At 47.9% G+C, this 18,956-nt stretch overlaps 1 protein-coding gene across 1 annotated transcript in view; it reads right to left on the reverse strand.

The window, feature by feature from the left end:
• LOC135901870 (uncharacterized) overlaps positions 1 to 12,664 on the reverse strand; it is a 30,414-nt gene extending 17,750 nt beyond the window's left edge. The window contains exons 1-2 of the mRNA XM_065431700.1: positions 12,490 to 12,664; positions 11,561 to 11,628 (exon numbers count right to left, since the gene is read on the reverse strand). Coding sequence (XP_065287772.1) covers positions 11,561 to 11,628; positions 12,490 to 12,535 — 114 coding nt within the window. The 5' untranslated portion in view covers positions 12,536 to 12,664. The remainder of the gene's footprint in view (positions 1 to 11,560; positions 11,629 to 12,489) is intronic.
• Positions 12,665 to 18,956: the final 6,292 nt, after the last annotated feature.

Raw genomic sequence — 18,956 nt, forward strand, 5'->3', positions numbered from 1 at the left:
CAGCCGTCGCTGCTCTTGCGGGTCTGAGCTGGTCAGCGCAGTCTCCCAGGAGGAAGGGGAAGGTGAAGGAATAGGGGAGTAGCCCGGAGGGTGTGGGCATTCCCAGGTGCAATGAGCGGCGGATGCTTACTGGCACATACCCAGTGCTCCAAGCCGGCGTCAAAGGGTTTCATTGAAGAGCGGCACATATCCAGCACCACATCTACAGTGCCCTATATCGGCGTGAAGGAGTTCGTTCAAGAGCGCAACATATGTACACATTGCCTCAGTGATCCAAGTTGTTCGCACGGTTGGTTTCGAATCCTTTTCTCGCAGCACAGCATCCTGATACTCTACCTATTTGGCCATGGACCACGCAGTGCACTAGGTAGGCGGGAAAACGGTTAGAGACGTAGTTACATAAAAGCGTAGCGCGCGGACAGTGCGTGAAGCATCCGAAGAATGCTAACGCAGTACAAGAGAGCGATCAGAAATAGGCAATATCGATGGAAAGGCGGTTCTAATCATTAAATGTGTGCGGTATGAAAGAATACAGAAAAAGATCCCAGGACACCTGGGCACTTTTTATGAGTAGTGCATGGTAGTAGTGGTCCGTCCAGTAACAAACGCCTTGCGGGCAAGCGAGCGCATTGAGACAGCTGATTTAGCCCAGTGGTAGGAAGTCTACATTGTGAGGGTGAGGTCATATCTTAAAACTTTTTGTGGGCAAGCAAACAGGGACGAAGAATAGGGGCAACACAAGGACGAGCGCTTAAGGAAAGCGCTCGTCCTTGTGTTGCCCCTATTCTTCGTAATTTGCGCACAAATAGTTTTAAGAATAATCTGTTCCAACTAGGCTGACTCGCAGTTATGCGTGAGGTCATATGTTCGAAACCCACTACTGCCAACGTTTTTCCTTTTAAATTCTGTGTTTATACATTTCTTGATAGCAATTACCGAGACGAAGTTAGAACGCAGGCGAGAGCTTGCGCGGTCTAGGGAAGTGCGGACAACACAGGCTTCCGAGAGAAGGGCGACGTGGCGTCCTGGCGATGCCCTCTTTTCTCACGCAACACCTGGTGCGGCAACACACCGCACACCCCAGCTCTCAAAATATGTGCGTAAGATAGAACAGCATAGAACTATCTGCTATCACGCTCACCTGGTGTACAAAGAGAGAAATACGGCGCCAGAGAGACTTGTCATTCTTAGGCTACTTGACGCACCCTTCAGGTGCTAGCTATCTATGTATTCACGTTTGTATGTAATCGTTTTTCCGCCTACGTGGGTCACTGGGTAGTACATGGTTGGATAATGATGACGATCATGATTTACTGGCGTCCCCTTTCTAACAGGGCCGCGTCAAATAGTGGCTTAGCCGGCTTGGTTTAATCAGATATGCTGTACATATTTTTCGTTCTATCGTTTTCGTACACATCTCCATAAGCGTCTTTGCTCAAAACTTCTGTACCTACCTTGTATCGCTACATATGCCTCTAACAGATACGCTCGCATCGATTTCGTTCCGGATTCTTTCAGCGAATACTCTAAGCGTATTTTGTTAATCCAGACTGCTGACTGGTTGATGCTTCCGTCCACTTCCAATCCAAGAGCTTCTGGAAGGTGTACGTTATCTCCGGTCTCATTAGGTCAATCCATTCGCATTGCATTAGGATGTGCTGAGTAGTCTACGGATTTTGCTGCTGCATACATATGCGTCATCTTGTTGCGAATATCTGATACGCTATGCTTCCGTCCTTGGGTAAACCAGTTCGAGCGTCAAATAGCAAGGCACTGCCCTTTGTGTTATCGTGCAGATTTGCCTCTTCTAATTTCTTTCTTCCTATTCTCGTAAATCTTCATGTTTTTTGTTTGAGTTTCATCCATTCAATTCTCTGTGTCTGTTCCTATCACTTTCTTTCTGCTGATTCCTGGCTTTCTACTGTACTTTCAATTACCCTGTACTTGGCTACCAATTTTTTGGCGTCTTCCTCCATTCTGTGTCGTCGCTTTTCAGGTGCAGATACTTGTGTACTTTAGCCACCCATTTATGAACTTTGTTCCACGTCCTTGCGCATTTCTTCAAAACTAATTTTGCTCTGCGCTTCTCCGAACCCAACCCATGCCACCATACACTGCCTCATTTCTGGTTTTTTTACTGTAGGCTCCCGAAGTTAACCAGCGGTATCTTTCGTTAACTTATAACCCCGACAAAATATCCGATTTGAAGCACAGAATGGCGTTTGCGAACGTTAGCTCTGGCTCATTACTCATTTCAAGATTGCACGCACCGCCTCACAATTATGGTTGTCCCAAAGTGATCTGCTTGGTTATTTCTGTATTACGCTTCTCCTTTATTTCCAGATTATCTTGGTGAGTTCTTGAGCAAGTCTTTCCTTTGTTTATGTATACGCCGATATTTTAACATTACTTGACTATGGGTATCACTTGCTGTTGAATTTACACCACGTGATTACTCGTCTCTTCGATAAAGATTATCATTCTCGACTTGTCTGTGCTAAACTCAAGAACTAGATTTGTCGCTGCGTTGTCACAGATATTCAAAAGTGCCTGTAGATGTCTTGTATTGCCAGCTAGTAGTAGTATGTCGTCTGCGTACATCGGTCCAGCGGCCTTCTGTTGCACCATTTGTCCATTACGCATGCAGCATAAATCAAACCGTAATTCACTGTTTTGTAGTCATCTTTCTATGCTGTCAACAGAAAGCGTGGACAACAACGGAGACAGGGGACATCCTTGCTACACTCCCAGGGGAAATCCCACCATTTCATTACATATTCAGTCTTCCCATACAATTTGTACTCGCGTGTCTCTGTACATATCCCTCAGCAGCTGCACGAAATCGTCATCTATGACTTCGTGGTTGAGAATGTCCCCTAAGAATTGCTTTTGCACGTTCTAGTAGGCTCCTTTAATATCTAGAAATGGTATCCATAAAGGTATATTCTGAGCTAATGAAATCTCTATGCACCGTGTTAATGCTATCCCCTCAGCGTCTGCCTAGTCTGAACCGGTGTTGTAGCACATCATTTTTTTCCCACCCTCTTCAACAGTTGTTATTTTTTGGCTTGCATAGCCAGTCTTTATATATCGCCCACGTTACCGTAACTGGCCTGAACGAGCTCGTTGTATCCTGATGACGTTTCCCTCTGTAGATGAGATCCATCTGACTCTCATGCCATTGAACCAAATTTTTTTTAATCACTGTGTTTATGTGATTAGTCAGCAGTGCCTTGATCTTTGAACAGAGGTTCTTGGTTAAGTGTAATGGGTAACTGTATGTAACGTATGTATAAAACTGGGTAAGCGTAATGGGTAATGTATCGGGCCGCCGAGGTGAGGGAACAGGTTTGGAAAACAACAATCGGACCAACTTGAGTCATTCTGCATGTGGTAATACGTAGTTATTTGCCGCTCTTTAACGAACCTATTTTACGCCGACAGGGGTCGTTGTAGATGACGGGCGGGGTAGGCGCCGCTGGTAAATGAAGCTCTTTGACGCCGACTTGGAGCTTTGGGCAGGCGCCACTCGGTCTGTGCTCGTTTTCAATGAGCCTCTTGAATGCCAACTTGGGGGAATGAACATGTGCCGGTCGGTGTGTGCCGCTCTTCAATGAACGCCTTTGGCGCCAACTTGGGTAGCTAGGTATGTGACACTAGGAATGCGTCTCGCCTCTACAATGACGAAAAGAACCCTGAAATTTCAATGATTCTGAGCGATATCGACCCCATGACACAAGGGTTCCTGTGGCTCGGATTCAACCCGACCCTTTAGCATGCTAGGGAACGACCGAACTGGGGAGGAACCACTTTTAAATAAAAGGAAGCGTGAACGAGGAGCTCGGTTGCCGCATGATGCGTTTCTCATCGTTGCCACACAGCGGCATGCCATGCGTGTCGGAGGCCACGCAAGAAATACATCCCTGCGGGCATGTATTTCTAAGATGTCTTGTATGAGATATTGATCAAGATAGCTGTAGCTCCAGTAACGGTCAGCAAAGTCAGGGATGGTTCGCATAGAATGCCACGCTTTAAAAAATAGGATACGCTTTCACAAGTCTCGTTGGGCGTTAAAAAATAAAGGACAGAAAAATAACTGCATTTACTGCTTCCAACTGTTTGTCAGACCTTTTCATTCCGGAAGCTGTCGCACCTAGAATTATTGAGCGCGTCGCTGCGCACAAGTCCGTGCCGCATCCTTCGCCTCCAAGCCACCTCCGCCTCGTACTTAAACTCATTTTATTCTGTTTCATCAGCCGTGAAATCACACAAACTCAGTCAGCCTTATAGTCTTGCATGTCTACACTAGCTCTTCTTTTTTTTCCCATCACCGTCAGTGACCAAGAGTGACCAGAAGAAGATGTAACCTCGCATTCTTGAACTCGTCATTCCACCTTAACAGGGTAAACGGATGGCAACGCCCCCCCCCCCCCCTCCTACACAAGTGTTTACCGTTTGTTAGTGAGACGCCTCGGCGATTCCTGCACTGAAATTGTGCAATCAGTTGCTTTCAGCATCTACTAGGTCGTAATGGAGCATTGGTGCGTCTTTCAATGAGTTCCTCATTGTAGTAATCGCCGAGAACTAATAATCAAGCACAGTTTCTTCTACTGTAAAGGGTTGCCACTGCGCTCTGTGGAGTAGATTGGACAAAGAACTGAGTCGAAGTCAGATGGTGAATGCGTTTATGAGGTACGCTAAGTCCCGTAATTCTATGAGACATCGCCGACAATTTGAGAAAAAGGAAAGATATGACAAAGTCATAGCCTCTTGCGCTAGTCATGCTTTGCGAGAAGAAAGCGTCTTCTCGATTTGTTAGTGGAAGTTGCGAAAAGCCTGGGGCTTGCTCTTCTACTAGTGCTGTTATGCATGCAACATATTGTAACCAACAGTTATAACAGCCGTTTCTGCGAAAACTGATTTATGCTGGGCGAACCTGTGCCCGTCAACAAAAACCGACTGAGCACTCAACAACAACAAAAACGTCCCTCGAGCTTCGCTCCTTCGAACGCCGTCCTCCTCTTTCTCGCCTGCTGTCGCGTGCCAATCGTCCGATTCTCGCGCACGAGCCACCGGCCTGTCAGCACCGGCCGAGCGTTGCCTTGCGGTGCTTTGCTTGACGCTCGCGGTGTGGCGGCTACGCAGTTGGGATATGTCGGTCGTCTTTGTCTTCTCGTAATGCTGGCGGCATTAGCCCCCTCCGAAGAAGCATCGTCCCGATGCGTAGGTAAGGCCTAGGGAGGCCAACTGCTTTGGAAGGACAGTGGTCAGAGGATGGCCGGTGCTAGGCTTGGTCGTATGTGCAACTTCTGTTAATCAATGTCGTTCGTAGTATGGCTTCATTCGTGCTACGTGTACGACCTCTGGGCGAGTTCTGCGTCGTGTGGAGCAGACTTGGCCTTCAGGAGTTACTTCGTAGTTTAAGGGACTTAACCGGCGAAGTACTTTGTAGGGGCCAAAGTAACGGCGCAGTAACTTCTCCGAAAGGCCGGGTGTACGTATAGGCGTCCATACCCACACTTTGTCTCCGGGGTTGTACTGTACCTCTCTTCGCCCTAGGTTGTACCGGTTTGCGTCCACGTGTTGCTGTTGTATGATACGGTGCCTTGCCAACTGCCGTGCTTCTTCTGCCCTTTCTATGTACTCGCTAACGTCAGGGTCGTCTTCGGTGCTGTTGTCTACAGGTAACATCGCGTCCAGTGTCGTTGTTACTGTCCGACCGTAAACAAGTTCAAATGGCGTGAAATGTGTCGTTTCTTGTACTGCAGTATTATACGCAAAGGTGGCATATGGTAGAATACTGTCCCATGTCCGATGCTCGACGTCCACGTACATTGAGATCATGTCAGCGAGCGTTCTATTGAGCCGTTCAGTCAGGCCGTTTGTTTGTGGATGGTACGCTGTGGTTTTCCTATGAGCAGTATGTGTTAGTTTCATAACAGACTGCATCAAACGGGCCACAAAAGCTGTTCCTTTGTCTGTTATGAGTACCCTAGGTGCGCCATGTCGTAATACTATGTGTGTGACAAAAAACTGAGCCACTTCAATGGCGGTTCCTTTTGCAAGAGAACAGGTCTCAGCGTACCGGGTCAAATAATCGGTTGCTACCACAATCCACCGCTTTCCTGAGGTTGAAACTGGAAATGGTCCAAGTAAATCCACTCCTATTTGCTCAAATGGTGCTGTTGGTGGCTGTATCGGTTGCAGAAAACCTGCTGGTTTGAGTGGCGGTGTTTTGCGTCTTTGACAATCTCGGCACGATTTGACATAGTGCTGCACTGAATTCATCAATTTCGGCCAGTAATATTTCTGGCGGATTCTCGCCAGAGTCCTACTAACGCCTAAGTGGCCAGCTGCAGGGTCGTCATGGCAAGCTTCTAAGATTTCAGCTCGCAGCGATGATGGTACGAGAAGTAGAAACGTCTCACCACTGTGCTCGAAGTTTCGTTTGTAGAGGACGTTGTTCCGGAGGACATACGAACACAATCCGCGAACGAAAACTCGAGGCACTTTCACTTGTCGACCCTCCAGGTACTCGATGAGCAGGAGTAATTCCGGATCAGTACGCTGATGATGAGCCATTTCCGTCGTGTTCACAGCCCCAAGAAATGGGAAATCTTGCTCGTATTCAGGTGACGTAGTTTCGATTGGTGCGCGTGATAAGCAGTCAGCATCATTGTGCTTGAGACCGGACTTGTAAACGACCGTGATGTCATACTCCTGGAGACGCAAACTCCATCTAGCGAGTCTTCCAGAAGGGTCCTTGAGGTTCGCCAGCCAGCACAATGAGTGATGGTCGCTTATGGCTCGAAACGGTCTGCCATATAAGTAAGGCCGGAACTTACTGATGGCCCATATAACCGCCAGGCATTCCTTTTCTGTAGCCGAGTAATTTGTCTCGGCTTTCGATAAGGTACGGCTTGCGTACGCAATGACTTTTTCTTCTCCATTCTGCCACTGAATAAGTATGGCACCGAGACCAACGTTACTCGCGTCGGTGTGGATGTCCGTTTCGGCATTTTCATCAAAATGGGCAAGTATAGGAGGACTCTGCAAACGCTGTCGTAGTTCAGAGAAGGCGTCTTCTTGTTCTTTCTCCCACGAAAAAGGGACATCTTCTTTTGTCAGTCGCGTGAGTGGTTCGGCAATTTTAGAAAAATTTTTTACGAAACGCCTGTAGTAGGCACACAGTCCCAGGAAACGTCTAATAGCTTTTTTGTCTCTTGGCTTCGGAAACATTTCTACTGCAGTGATCTTCTCAGGATCGGGACGGACGCCTTCAGCACTGACAATGTGTCCGAGGAAGCGGAGCTCGCGAAAGCCGAAGTGGCATTTTTCAGGTTTTATGGTCAATCCCGCCGTGCGAATAGCATCCAGAACTGCTCTCAGTCGCTGCACGTGCTGCTCGAATGTAGTGGAGAAGACCACCACATCATCAAGGTAGACGAGGCACGACTGCCATTTCAGTCCGGAGAGAACAGTGTCCATCATCCGTTGGAAAGTGGCTGGCGCAGAACACAGACCAAATGGAAGGACCTTAAACTCGTATAAACCATCCGGTGTTACAAATGCCGTTTTTTTCGCGATCTCGCTCGTCCACTTCTATCTGCCAGTATCCGCTTTTGAGATCCAGAGAAGAGAAGAAGTAAGCATTGCGTAGTTTGTCCAAGGTGTCGTCGATGCGGGGGAGTGGATAAACATCCCGCTTCGTGACGAGGTTGAGTTTCCTGTAGTCAACACAAAATCGTAGGGTGTTATCCTTCTTTTTGACTAGGACTACCGGAGATGCCCATGGACTATTGGATGGTTGTATTACGTCGTCCTTGAGCATTTCCTGTACTTGACTTCTTATCGCTTCTCTTTCCTTTGGAGCTACGCGGTACGGGTGTTGGCGAACTGGTCTTGCCGGTTCTTCGACCACAATGCGGTGTTTTGCAACGGGAGTACGACGGACTTTCGATGAAGTCGAAAAGCATTCCGCAAACTCTGTGACCAAGTTCACAATCTCATCTCTTTGTAGTGATGACAGCTCTCGGTCAATGTCGATAGAGGTAAGGACACTGTCTAAGGTGGCAGAAGCTGGTGATGCTGCATCGAGGGTTGACACATCTGCAAATTGTGCATAGTCATGAAGAGACGCTATGGCTGTTCCCTTCGCCACTTGTTGTGCCTCATTGCCAAAGTTAGTCAAAAGGACGTCCGCATATCCGTTACGCAGGTGAACTAGGCCTCTTGCCACGCATATTTGCTTTTCCAGTAGCAGCCCGATATTTCCGTCTGCAAGTCCCTCATAGTCACGAAATATGTCGCTCCTTACAACGACAGTCATACTGCACCGTGCCGGCACCGTCACGTCTTCATCCACAATACGGAGAGAGGAAATATGTGGCTCTTCTGTATCAGAAATGGAAACAGCATTTTCTGTGGAAAACAACACGCGTGATTCCTGCAAGTCGATAATTGCGCCATTCGTTCGCAAAAAGTCCATGCCCAGTATCAGATCACGGGAACACTCATGGAGAACAATAAAGCTGCTGACGTATGTAAAGCCTCTAATTCTGATTCTTGCTGTGCACATTCCTACGGGGTCGACTAAGTGTCCCCCCGCTGTACGTATTGGAGATCCGGTCCAATGGGTCAATACCTTTTTCAATTTTCTGGCGAGTACACTGCTAATAACTGAATAGTCCGCACCAGTGTCTATCAATGCAGTCACTTCGAAGTCGTCGATGATGACGCGCAACTCGGAAGTAACGGTGTCATCACTGCACTTGTCCGTCGTTTCGTCACTGCCGTCGTCTTGTCGGATTGGCGATGGAGGGCCTTCGGTGTTCCGGGCGTCAGCGGCCTTGCCTCCACAGGTCGCTGGCTCTAGTTTTCCCGTCGCGGACTTTGGGAGCGTCGCCTCGGTGAAATGGAAGCGGGACGCGGACTGGGCGACCTATAACGCATAGGCGCTGCTGATCGATGTTCATGTTGCTGGGTGTTCCGAACAGTTTGGCGCGTAGATAAAAATGCCTCAATCTCATAAGGGCGCTCACCGTTTCGAGGGCAAGGTGCATTCACAGAAAAGCCACGCAGTCCTACTCGGCGATACTGGCATTCCCGGTATAGGTGACCAGCCTCTCCACAGTGATAGCAGAGGGGACGCCGGTCTGCAGTGCGCCACACATTGCTTTTACGTGGGCTTCCTTCTGGCATGGGCTGCACATTGCGAGGAAGTACCTGGGGTATTGTGGCCGTTCGTCCAAAGTCGGCGCGTCCCAGGTCCTGACGTAAAGCTTGGGCGTGCGACATCCGCGGCTGACGCTCTGGCTGTGCGTGGGGCCGTACCTGAGGCTCTGGCTCACAAATTACTTGCCGGACTTCTTCACGTATAACATCAGCAAGGGAGGACACCGTAGGAGGGCTTTGGGCCAGCTGCAGTTTCTGCAGCTCTTCTCGTACGACGGACCTCACCATTTCGCGTAGGATGTCCATGTTGTTGGGGAGGGCTCCTGACCCAACGTCAAATGATGCGACGCATACATCTCTGTTGTACTGCCGCGCACGCTGCTGCAGCGTCTTCTCCATCGTCGTCGCCTCTGATCGAAATTCGGCTACAGAGCGGGGCGGGTTACGAACCAGGCCGGCAAAGAGTTCCTGTTTCACACCGCGCATTAGGTGCCGCAATTTCTTGTCCTCAGCCATGTTTGGGTCGGCTCGGCGGAAGAGGTGGGTCATGTCTTCAATGTACATGGTCACACTTTCGTTGTTCCGCTGGTTCCTCGCCTGAAGAGCGGCTTCTGCCCTCTCTCGGCGGTCCGTGCTCGGGTATGTAGCTAGCAGCTCTCGTCGGAAGTGGTTCCACGATGATAGCGACGCTTCATGGTTCTGAAACCACGTGCGTGCAGATTCCTCCAGCGCGAAGTACACATACCGGAGTTTCTTTGACTCGTCCCAACCGTTACACCTGGCGACACGCTCGAAGTTTTCGAGCCAGTCCTCGGCATCCTCAAATGTGTCTCCGTGGAAGGATTCTGGCGTCCGGGGTGAGTCAACGACGACGTGAGAAGGGGTTATTTGAGTAGCCATCGCACTAGTACCTCGGCTGGCTGCCGCCGCTGCCCTTGGTGAATCGGCGAGAGGACCAAACTCGGGGGCCTCACCTCGTATGCGGCGACTCGTGCGTTGGTGGACAGGCGTTAATTCTGTTGGTTCCAAACTTCGGGGATCCGGGCTATCTTCCCTTGCGTGTGTGGGGCTTGGAATCATACCCAGCACCTCCACCAGATATGTAACCAACAGTTACAACAGCCGTTTCTGCGAAAACTGATTTATGCTGGGCGAACCTGTGCCCGTCAACAAAAACCGACTGAGCACTCAACAACAACAAAAACGTCCCTCGAGCTTCGCTCCTTCGAACGCCGTCCTCCTCTTTCTCGCCTGCTGTCGCGTGCCAATCGTCCGATTCTCGCGCACGAGCCACCGGCCTGTCAGCACCGGCCGAGCGTTGCCTTGCGGTGCTTTGCTTGACGCTCGCGGTGTGGCGGCTACGCAGTTGGGATATGTCGGTCGTCTTTGTCTTCTCGTAATGCTGGCGGCAATATATTTAAGTGCGTCAACAATATTGCTGTCGAACTCAAAGCTGGTACAAAGACAAACCTATGCTATCTATTAGAAAGAGTCGGCGTCAGTTAAGATGTCCATGATTTTGCTGTGTTTGAGTAGTACGCCGCGAATTGGCTGTTATAGAAGTGTTTCGGAAAAGTCGTAAACAAACTAATAGGATTTTATCATTCGTATCTGAAAGGTGAGCTCGAGTCAACGACTATGCGGACGCTGTGCAAACTCCTGCGTGCGCGAGATATCAACCGATATTTGTGACCAAGTAAGTGAGTGTCATGCCAACTTTAGTTTGCTGAATGTTGCTGTGAAAGGCTCCTTTAAATTGCACTGTTATATAAAATTATCTAGATGAACCCCTGCATAGATTTGCATGAATGTAAACCTATGGAAATGGCAATTTATGCTAGTGTTTACTGAGCATTTCACTTTAAAGGAAGAGGCGAAATGATTCTTAACTTTCTTAACTCTGTAACGTAACGACGCAATGAATTTTTGTTCACGCGAAAAGGTTTCGTATATAATTTCTCGTGTTCTGTTTTGGCAAAATACAAGGCAAAAACTTTAACATGTCACTTGATCTACCATGTGGTATGGGCGCCTGAAACGATGAACATTAGGTCGCGGTGTTACTTGTTACTCTGTTCAGACATTTTCTGTAATGCAGTTTTCCTGTTAAATCACAATATTATTTCTCACTCGCTAATGTCTAGCAGATTAATTTTGTTATACCATGGTATTAACGTTTCGAAATATCATTGTCTGGTAAGAGGGAGGCCGAGGTGGAGAGCTCTGGATTAAATCGGGCCACTTGTGGTTGTTTAATGTGCCCGTAAGTCTAAGGGCACCAGATATTTGAAAAGCAATTTCACGCACTGAGGGAAAAGCCATAGCTTGTGATATATTATCTCTGTAATGTTAAGGACTGCGACAGGCGTAGAAAATATACACTCACTATTGATAGCGGAGCCAAGCGTTGGCAATACCACTCGTCTGTCACCCAGGCTTTCAATTTGGGCAGTGCTGAAACAATGACATCAAAAATATACAGCGGTTAACATTGCAAAATTTCAATAAATTAGAATTAGAGGCAACGGTGCTGCGTATTTGTCTTGACTTCCTGGCTAACATATTGCAAGGTGATACAAACTTAGCTGTATTAATTGAGTATTTAAGCAGTACTATTGTGTTATAGGGTGCTTAGGTAAAACTTAGCTTTGTTATGTAGAACAACCATTGCCCAGTAGTCATACGGAATAAGAGTTGTTCGACAGCGATACGTTTTAGTCTGGTGTGATAATTAAAAAGCAGAAAGAAGAAGAACCTGTTGAGGACATAACAGTTCCGTCACGCAGAAATGCTAACCTTATTGGTGTCTAAAAAAGGCCAAATGTTTGTTCTGGCTCTTTTCATATGGAGCGAATAAATTATAGAATAATGACTTTACCGTACGCGCACTCTTATTCAGCAAGATGAAATCGCTACAGGACAACCCCTACTCGACCCTCAAAAACTATCTCGATCTTCTCCGAAAGACTTAGCAGAAGAGCGTCTTTTCAACCCGCTGCAATTAGAATCCAAGCACTACGCAGGACATGGAAACACCCAAATCGTACGGTGCGTAGGCGCCTTACTGTAAAGAACGTATGGTAGATAGTGCTCTTCATGTTCATAACAGCGGAATAAATGCTGCTAAAACACTTTCAATTTAACGCAGGCTAGGCCCTCTACGCATTTGCATAACATGCCAACAAGTGCTACAGTAACGTACACAAACGACTATTTCTCGGTCACTGGAAACAAAACGGTTTCCCATGATGCATCTCTATGATCGTTTCAGTTTATACAATATGACATCCGTGTGTCAGAAGTAGTCGTACTTACCGACGACAGCGAGAACGAATGCTAAAATGTAGTTTAAGGAGGCCATAGCTGGCGCCCCGTGGTTTAAGAGTACGAAGCCAGCGTTGGATCTCGTGCCGGCTTCCTTCTCGTCAAGCGCGTCAGTACAATAACTGCGAGATGCAGCCTGCACCTTAAACACGCTCCAATGCCCTCTGGGCTCCTTTCCGTCACGTCTATTGTTTCGCGCGATTGACAGAAGCGTTTACGACGAGCAGGCAGGTAGGCCTGTTGAATTGTTTCGAGTTTGATCCGCTGCAAGGACGACTTGCCTCTTTAGAAAAGTGTTGCCTTGGATTTCGAGCTCCACGACGCGCGTACGCTTGTTTGGGCGATGTAGGCCTAGCATTAAACTGTCCGCTCTCCATGCCGCTGTTATTTGGATTAGGAAAATACGTTCGCATCATGCAGCGAATGCCTGCGGTAGACTTATGCCCTATCCTCAGTCTCTCAGCGAACAGCAAGACAAAATTAACGAGAATGTTTTTGCTGAGGCGGAAAGGCAGGTAATGCAGACGCGAGCCGGTAGGAGTGCGCACTACATTATAGCCACCATGAGTTATGCAAGCAGCGTCATGGGACGAAGTTTTCTGTACTCACGGCATTGCTTCTTTTCAGTCTCTGTCACCGTTATCGTACGTTATGCGATGGCGGGAGCGCTTAAGTTTACCTTTCTGTTGGTAATGCTTCTTTTTATATGAAACCTTTTAGGTCAATTGGAAGAGCATCACGCGCGAAATGCGAAGGTTGTGGGATCGTTCCCCACCTGCGGCAAGCTGTTTTTTCATCCACTTTCATTTCCAATATTTTATCGTTTCTTTATTCCATTTATTAAGCACAAGTAATTTCCCCTATGTTATCCTTGGTGTCAGTGTTTATTGGCTTCTTATGATATGACTAATCAAGATCGGGCCCCTCGGTTAACCCCCTTTTTTCTGTTAGGATGGATAGTTGGGCGTGTACGTTGGTTAAGCATGATCTGAAGTGAAGGCTCGACAACGACGGTGGACGAAGAGGGAACACACACATACAGGGCGCCACTTCCAACAATGTTTTATGAGGAAAAAACGCCACTATTCTACACAGGGAGCACAATCACAGTTTCTCAGTGCGAATTCGCGTTCAGGTAAAGCAGTTCTTTGCGTGATAGTGATATTCATTCAACATTTACGCACTTATCACCTGCCTCAATGATCCTTTTGGTCTCAATTATTAATCGAGCCCATTTGTCATGGCCTCTGGCAACCACAGCGCAGGCGTGGAAGTCTGGCTTAGATTTGCAATTTCTACAATGAATTGCCGTGTGGCCATCCCGCCCGATGTTGACTTTGTTATTATGCTGCCCCAGCCTGTCCTCAGCTGCTCTGTTTGGCCCACATACTTTCTACCACAATCTAGAGGAATCTCATAAATGACTCCTGCCTGACTATCTACGTAATTTTGTTTTTATCAGTGACTTATTTCCAGTTATGTGCAATTTCTCTGTGATTTGTGTTGAGAAGAAATCATATTTCCTTATACGATGTCCAATAAATGTCGTTTTGGAAAACCTGGATTTGGATGCTCAGGTTCGTCACTGTTTCTGCTGTGCTCCTTCATTTGTTTGAGGTTGCGCCGTGAAAACGCGCCATAAACACAAGTACATGTAGCTTCTTGCCAGCGTGTGAAAGAAGCTGCATTTATTTTAGTTTATGGTGCGTTTTTCCGCACCGATAAGTTAAAAGCGCAAGAGCGGACTTAAAGGCTAATAGTGAATAAATTCTACATGGAGTTTCAGCTCTTGAGAACAATTGATTATGGCACCGCACAGGATAGGCAGGAAACTCGTGATTCTCATACGATGTCCGAGCTCACGACGGCCACCAGCTCCAACAAATTAGGAGCACACCAGAAACAGTCACGAACCTCAGCAACCATATTCAGGTTGCCAAAACGACATTTATTGCACATTGTATTGAGGAAATAGGCCTTCTTGTCAAGATAAATCACAGAGAAATGGCTAAACGGTGAACGCAGCCAGCCCGGTCCAGCACGTTGGGCGCATCGCGCTGCGGAGACCAGCGCCACTTACGCAAGACATGAATCAGAGTAGAGTTACTGTATATGCTACCACAGGTAGCAGAGTTGCGCGTAGGTCCGCCATCTTGCCTGGGAAGCAACCAATCTATGCGGCGAAGCCGCACTCCGTTTTTGCAGGCGGCATGCCTACCGTATCGTCGATCGACCGTTGATGGTTTTGCATCGCTTTTGGACTGCTTGTCCACCTAATCGCAAACAAAGCGCATTGAAACAGCTGACTGCATAAGATTGTTAAGAAAAAGGCGCCGAGATCGGTGCCCACCGAAGCTTCGGCCTAGCGTATCCGCCGAGTCCGTCTGCACGCTCTCGGCGCGCCTAGGCTCAGGAATCAAGAAGTCTAACACGGATAAATCACTCTATATTTTGGATTTCGCATCGGTGTTCTTAAATAAACCATTTTTCATGTTTACAGTGCCAGCACAAGTAGCGATGAGCGGTGATGTGACGCGTCATAAACACAGGTAGATATGTGCTGTCGCGGAAGGCTCCCGGCACTAGCCTGCGCTTCTCTGACGAAGATATGTGACTAGACAGACGTGTCGACTGAAAGGCATCACTGAACTAAGAAAACGTTGCATATCCTTCGCGTGAAGAACAAGAAATAGCTATCCAAATCAGTAGTAACGGCCCATACAGCGTCCCGGGTCGGCGATTCATCTAGGACTTTTTTCAAAGTTAAAATGCCAGTCTCAAGTGAAAATAGATGTTGTGGCACTTTCGAGCATGCTACTGAATACGGACAGCAAAATTTTCTTTGTGGTACAGGCGTGAGTTTTATAGGAAGGGCGATAGCGCATCTACCATGACTGAGTGAGACATCTCTGAAACTAAAGCTGCTTCTCGATCCTTGACATGGCATATTATCCACAAACGTGCTCTCTCAGGCGTGGCGCAGTGGTCAAGTACCGGGCTTGGGATCTGTCGGTCGGACGATCGAATCCTGGTTGGAGCTTTTTTTCATTTTTATTTTTTTATTGCACCAAATCGCTCTCGGTTGCTTTTTGTATTCCAATAAAATATGCACCGCGTATATAACGCGCTAGAGTTATTTTTCGTATCAGTACCCAGTGCCTCTGAGTACTACGCGCCTGCTCAGCATCCAGCGCGCGGCACTGGGCCCATAATCCGGCGCAGCACTGAACACTATATAATGGGTACTCGGTTTTGCATTAGAGATAACTGCTTATGTGCCAAAGCTCTTAACGTGTAGGCAGTCTAAAACATTACTGGTGAATCAATGACCAACCATTAGTATTTCGACACCGGTACCCCATCAGACTTGCTGTAGAAACGTACCCACCTACTAGCAGGCACTGGATATCAGCCACACCTGCAAGTACCACTTAATTATGTGCCTTTTCACTGCAGGGATTCCAAAAGTAACCTTCTGTGGGAGTGTAGAGAAGGTTTTTCTCTCACAGGATTGGCGTAGCTACAATGACAAAGCTATATAGCTTCCTTTCCGCAGCTGGCCCGCACGCGAACAGCGAACGCCAAGGTCGGCCGGATTCGTTTTGAATTTGACTGGCGTTAACTTGTGTCAATCCAGTTCGCTGCAGCGGCGGCGTTGGGAAATACAAAAATCGGCCCGAGCATCTGCTTCTCCGCAATGCATGGTTGCTTGACTACCACGTGATGACGCTCTGCCAATAGAGGCGCTAGCGGTGTGATAAAACAGACGCGCAACTCTGCTACCTGTGGTAGCATATACAGTAACTCTAAATCAGAGGAGCGGCGCTCGCCGCCTATTGGCGTCACCTAACAACTTCTAGCTACAATAATAGAGCAATAGTCCAAGCCATCACTACGACTGCCCATAGATGGCGCTACTGGCTATGCAATATTAAATATTGCATACGCAATATAGCGGCGGCAATGAAGAGAGGATATAGAGTTTTACATGTAACAAAAGAAACGTCAAGCACCCTAAGTTGTTGCGCTATCTATCGCACACAAGCAACCATGTATCACTCACAAGCAAGTGTGGGAGCAGATATGCTACCGCATTTGGCCTTCTGCGGGCTTAGCAGCCCAATACCACAGCCACTAAGCAACCACTGTCGGTCGCAAGATCGAATACCTGGCACAGTGGCTGCATTTCGATATGGGCGATGGGCGAAAACGCCCGTGTACTTAGAGTAAAGTGCACGGTAAAGAACCCCAGGTGGTCCAAATGTTTTAAAATTAAACTATGGGGTTTTACGTGCCAAACAAAACCACTTTCTGATTATGAGGCACGCCGTAGTGGAGGGCTCCGGAAATTTCGACCACCTGGCGTTCTTTAACGTGCACCTAAATCTAAGTACACGGGTGTTTTCGCATTTCACCCCCATCGACATGCGGCCGCCGTGGCCGGGATTCGATCCCGCGACCTCGTGCTCAGCAGCCTATCACCATAGCCACTGAGCAACCACGGCGGGTTCCAAACGCTCGGAGTCACCCACAACGGTGTGCCTCATAATCAGATCGTGATTCTCGCACGTAAAGCCCCATGATTTTTTTCCAGTGGCCTTCATAATGTCTCGGAGGCCATATCAATCTGATACTGCCGTTTTTGTTAAGTTTCATGGGTTAAGAAACAGTTAAGGGATATTGGAAATAGCTCCCAGTTTCCACTAATATTTTCCTGTAGAAGCATCATGACTTAAATGTAAAGAAAATAGAAGTGTCTGCTTAGAACGTAACAGAGCAGGACGACAACTTGATAGATCAGAAGCTGCCGCCTGTCGCCTAGAAGGTGCCGCCATGTTTCCTACGCTGAACCGTCGTGTTAGCCGCTTCGGATCTATCAAATTGTCGTTACACTGCACAATGTAACAACATAATCACCCGAATGTCTGCTGACGACACCGATTCACCGACGCGCCACCGACAAGGTTGTCCGGACACAGTCTGCAGACGGTTGGCTCGGCGCAGTACAACCCCGGCGCCGACACCGAAGAGCAGAATCAGCGTCTTGACACCCTTGTGTGACCGGGCCTTACAGGCGTGCTAACACTGCACAATTACGCCCGCAGCTAACGATCGCGGTTGATTTTGTACGCGCAAAATGCCACCCTGACGTGTTAAAAGGGTATTAAAGATAAGTTGCATCCTGTGTAAGAATCCCGCAACACAGGATAACAACATGTACATCGTCTTCACGTATTGGCCTTTGTAGCCGGTGACCACGAGTTGCTGCGAACGCGTAGAGAAATGCAGCGCGGCGTGCCGACACCATAAGCGCGAGCAAGCATGCTAAGCAGTGCCAGATGCTAGACCACTTCTATTTTTAAGGCGCGCCGTAGGAATTTTATTTACGTCTTTGAGACCTCGTGCTTGTGGTAGCTGTCTGGCCGATATCCACATATATAGCGGGGCGCATGAACAGGTCGCCATTGGAATTGGAACCTGGCTACGTTTAACGCTAGAACGTTATCTAGTAAGGCAAGTCTAGCAGTGCTACTGGAGGAATTAGCGGGCAGTGAAGGGGATATAATAGGGCTCAGTGAGGTTAGGAGGAGAAAATAAGCATATACAGTGCTAAAAAGCGGGCACGTCCTGTGCTACCGGGGCTTAGCGGAGAGACGAGAACTAGTAGGCAGATTCCTGATTGATAAGGATATAGCTGGTAACATGCAGGAATTCTATAGCGTTAACGACAGGGTGGCAGGTCTTGTTGTGAAACTTAATAGGCGGTACAAATTGAAGTTCGTACAGGTTTATGCCCCTACATCCAGTCATGATGACCAGGAAGTCGAAAGCTTCTATGAAGACGCCGAATTGGCGATGGGTAAAGTCAAAACAAAATACGCTAAACTGATGGGCGACCTCAATTGCAGGGTAGGCAAGATGCAGGCTGGAGACAAGTCAGTGGGGGAATATGGCATATGTTCTATGAATGGCAGCGGTGAGTTATTAGTACAGTTTGCAGAACAGGATAATATGCGGAAAATGAATACCTTCTTTCGCAAGCGGGAGAGCCGAAAGTGGACATAGAGGAGCCCGAATCGCGAGACTAGAAATGAAATAGACTCCATACTCTGCGCTAACCCTGGCATCATACAAGATGTGGACGTGCACGGTAAGGTGCGCCGCGTTGACCATAGGATGGTAAGAACTCGAATTAGAATAGACTTGAGGAGGCAACGGAATAAACTGGTACTTGAGAGGCCAGTCAGTGAGTTAGCAATTAGCGGGAAAATAGAGGGATACCGGATCAAGCTACAGACCAGGTATTCGGCTTTAACTCAGGAAGAGGACCTTAGCGTTGAAGCAATGAACGACAATCTTATGGGCACCATTAAGGAGTGTGCAATAGAAGTCTGTGGTAACTCCGTTAGACAGAATACCAGTAAGCTATCGCAGGAAAGGAAAGAGCTGATTAAGAA

Source organism: Dermacentor albipictus, chromosome 2, assembly GCF_038994185.2.
Source record: "Dermacentor albipictus isolate Rhodes 1998 colony chromosome 2, USDA_Dalb.pri_finalv2, whole genome shotgun sequence".
Classification (NCBI taxonomy): domain Eukaryota; kingdom Metazoa; phylum Arthropoda; class Arachnida; order Ixodida; family Ixodidae; genus Dermacentor; species Dermacentor albipictus.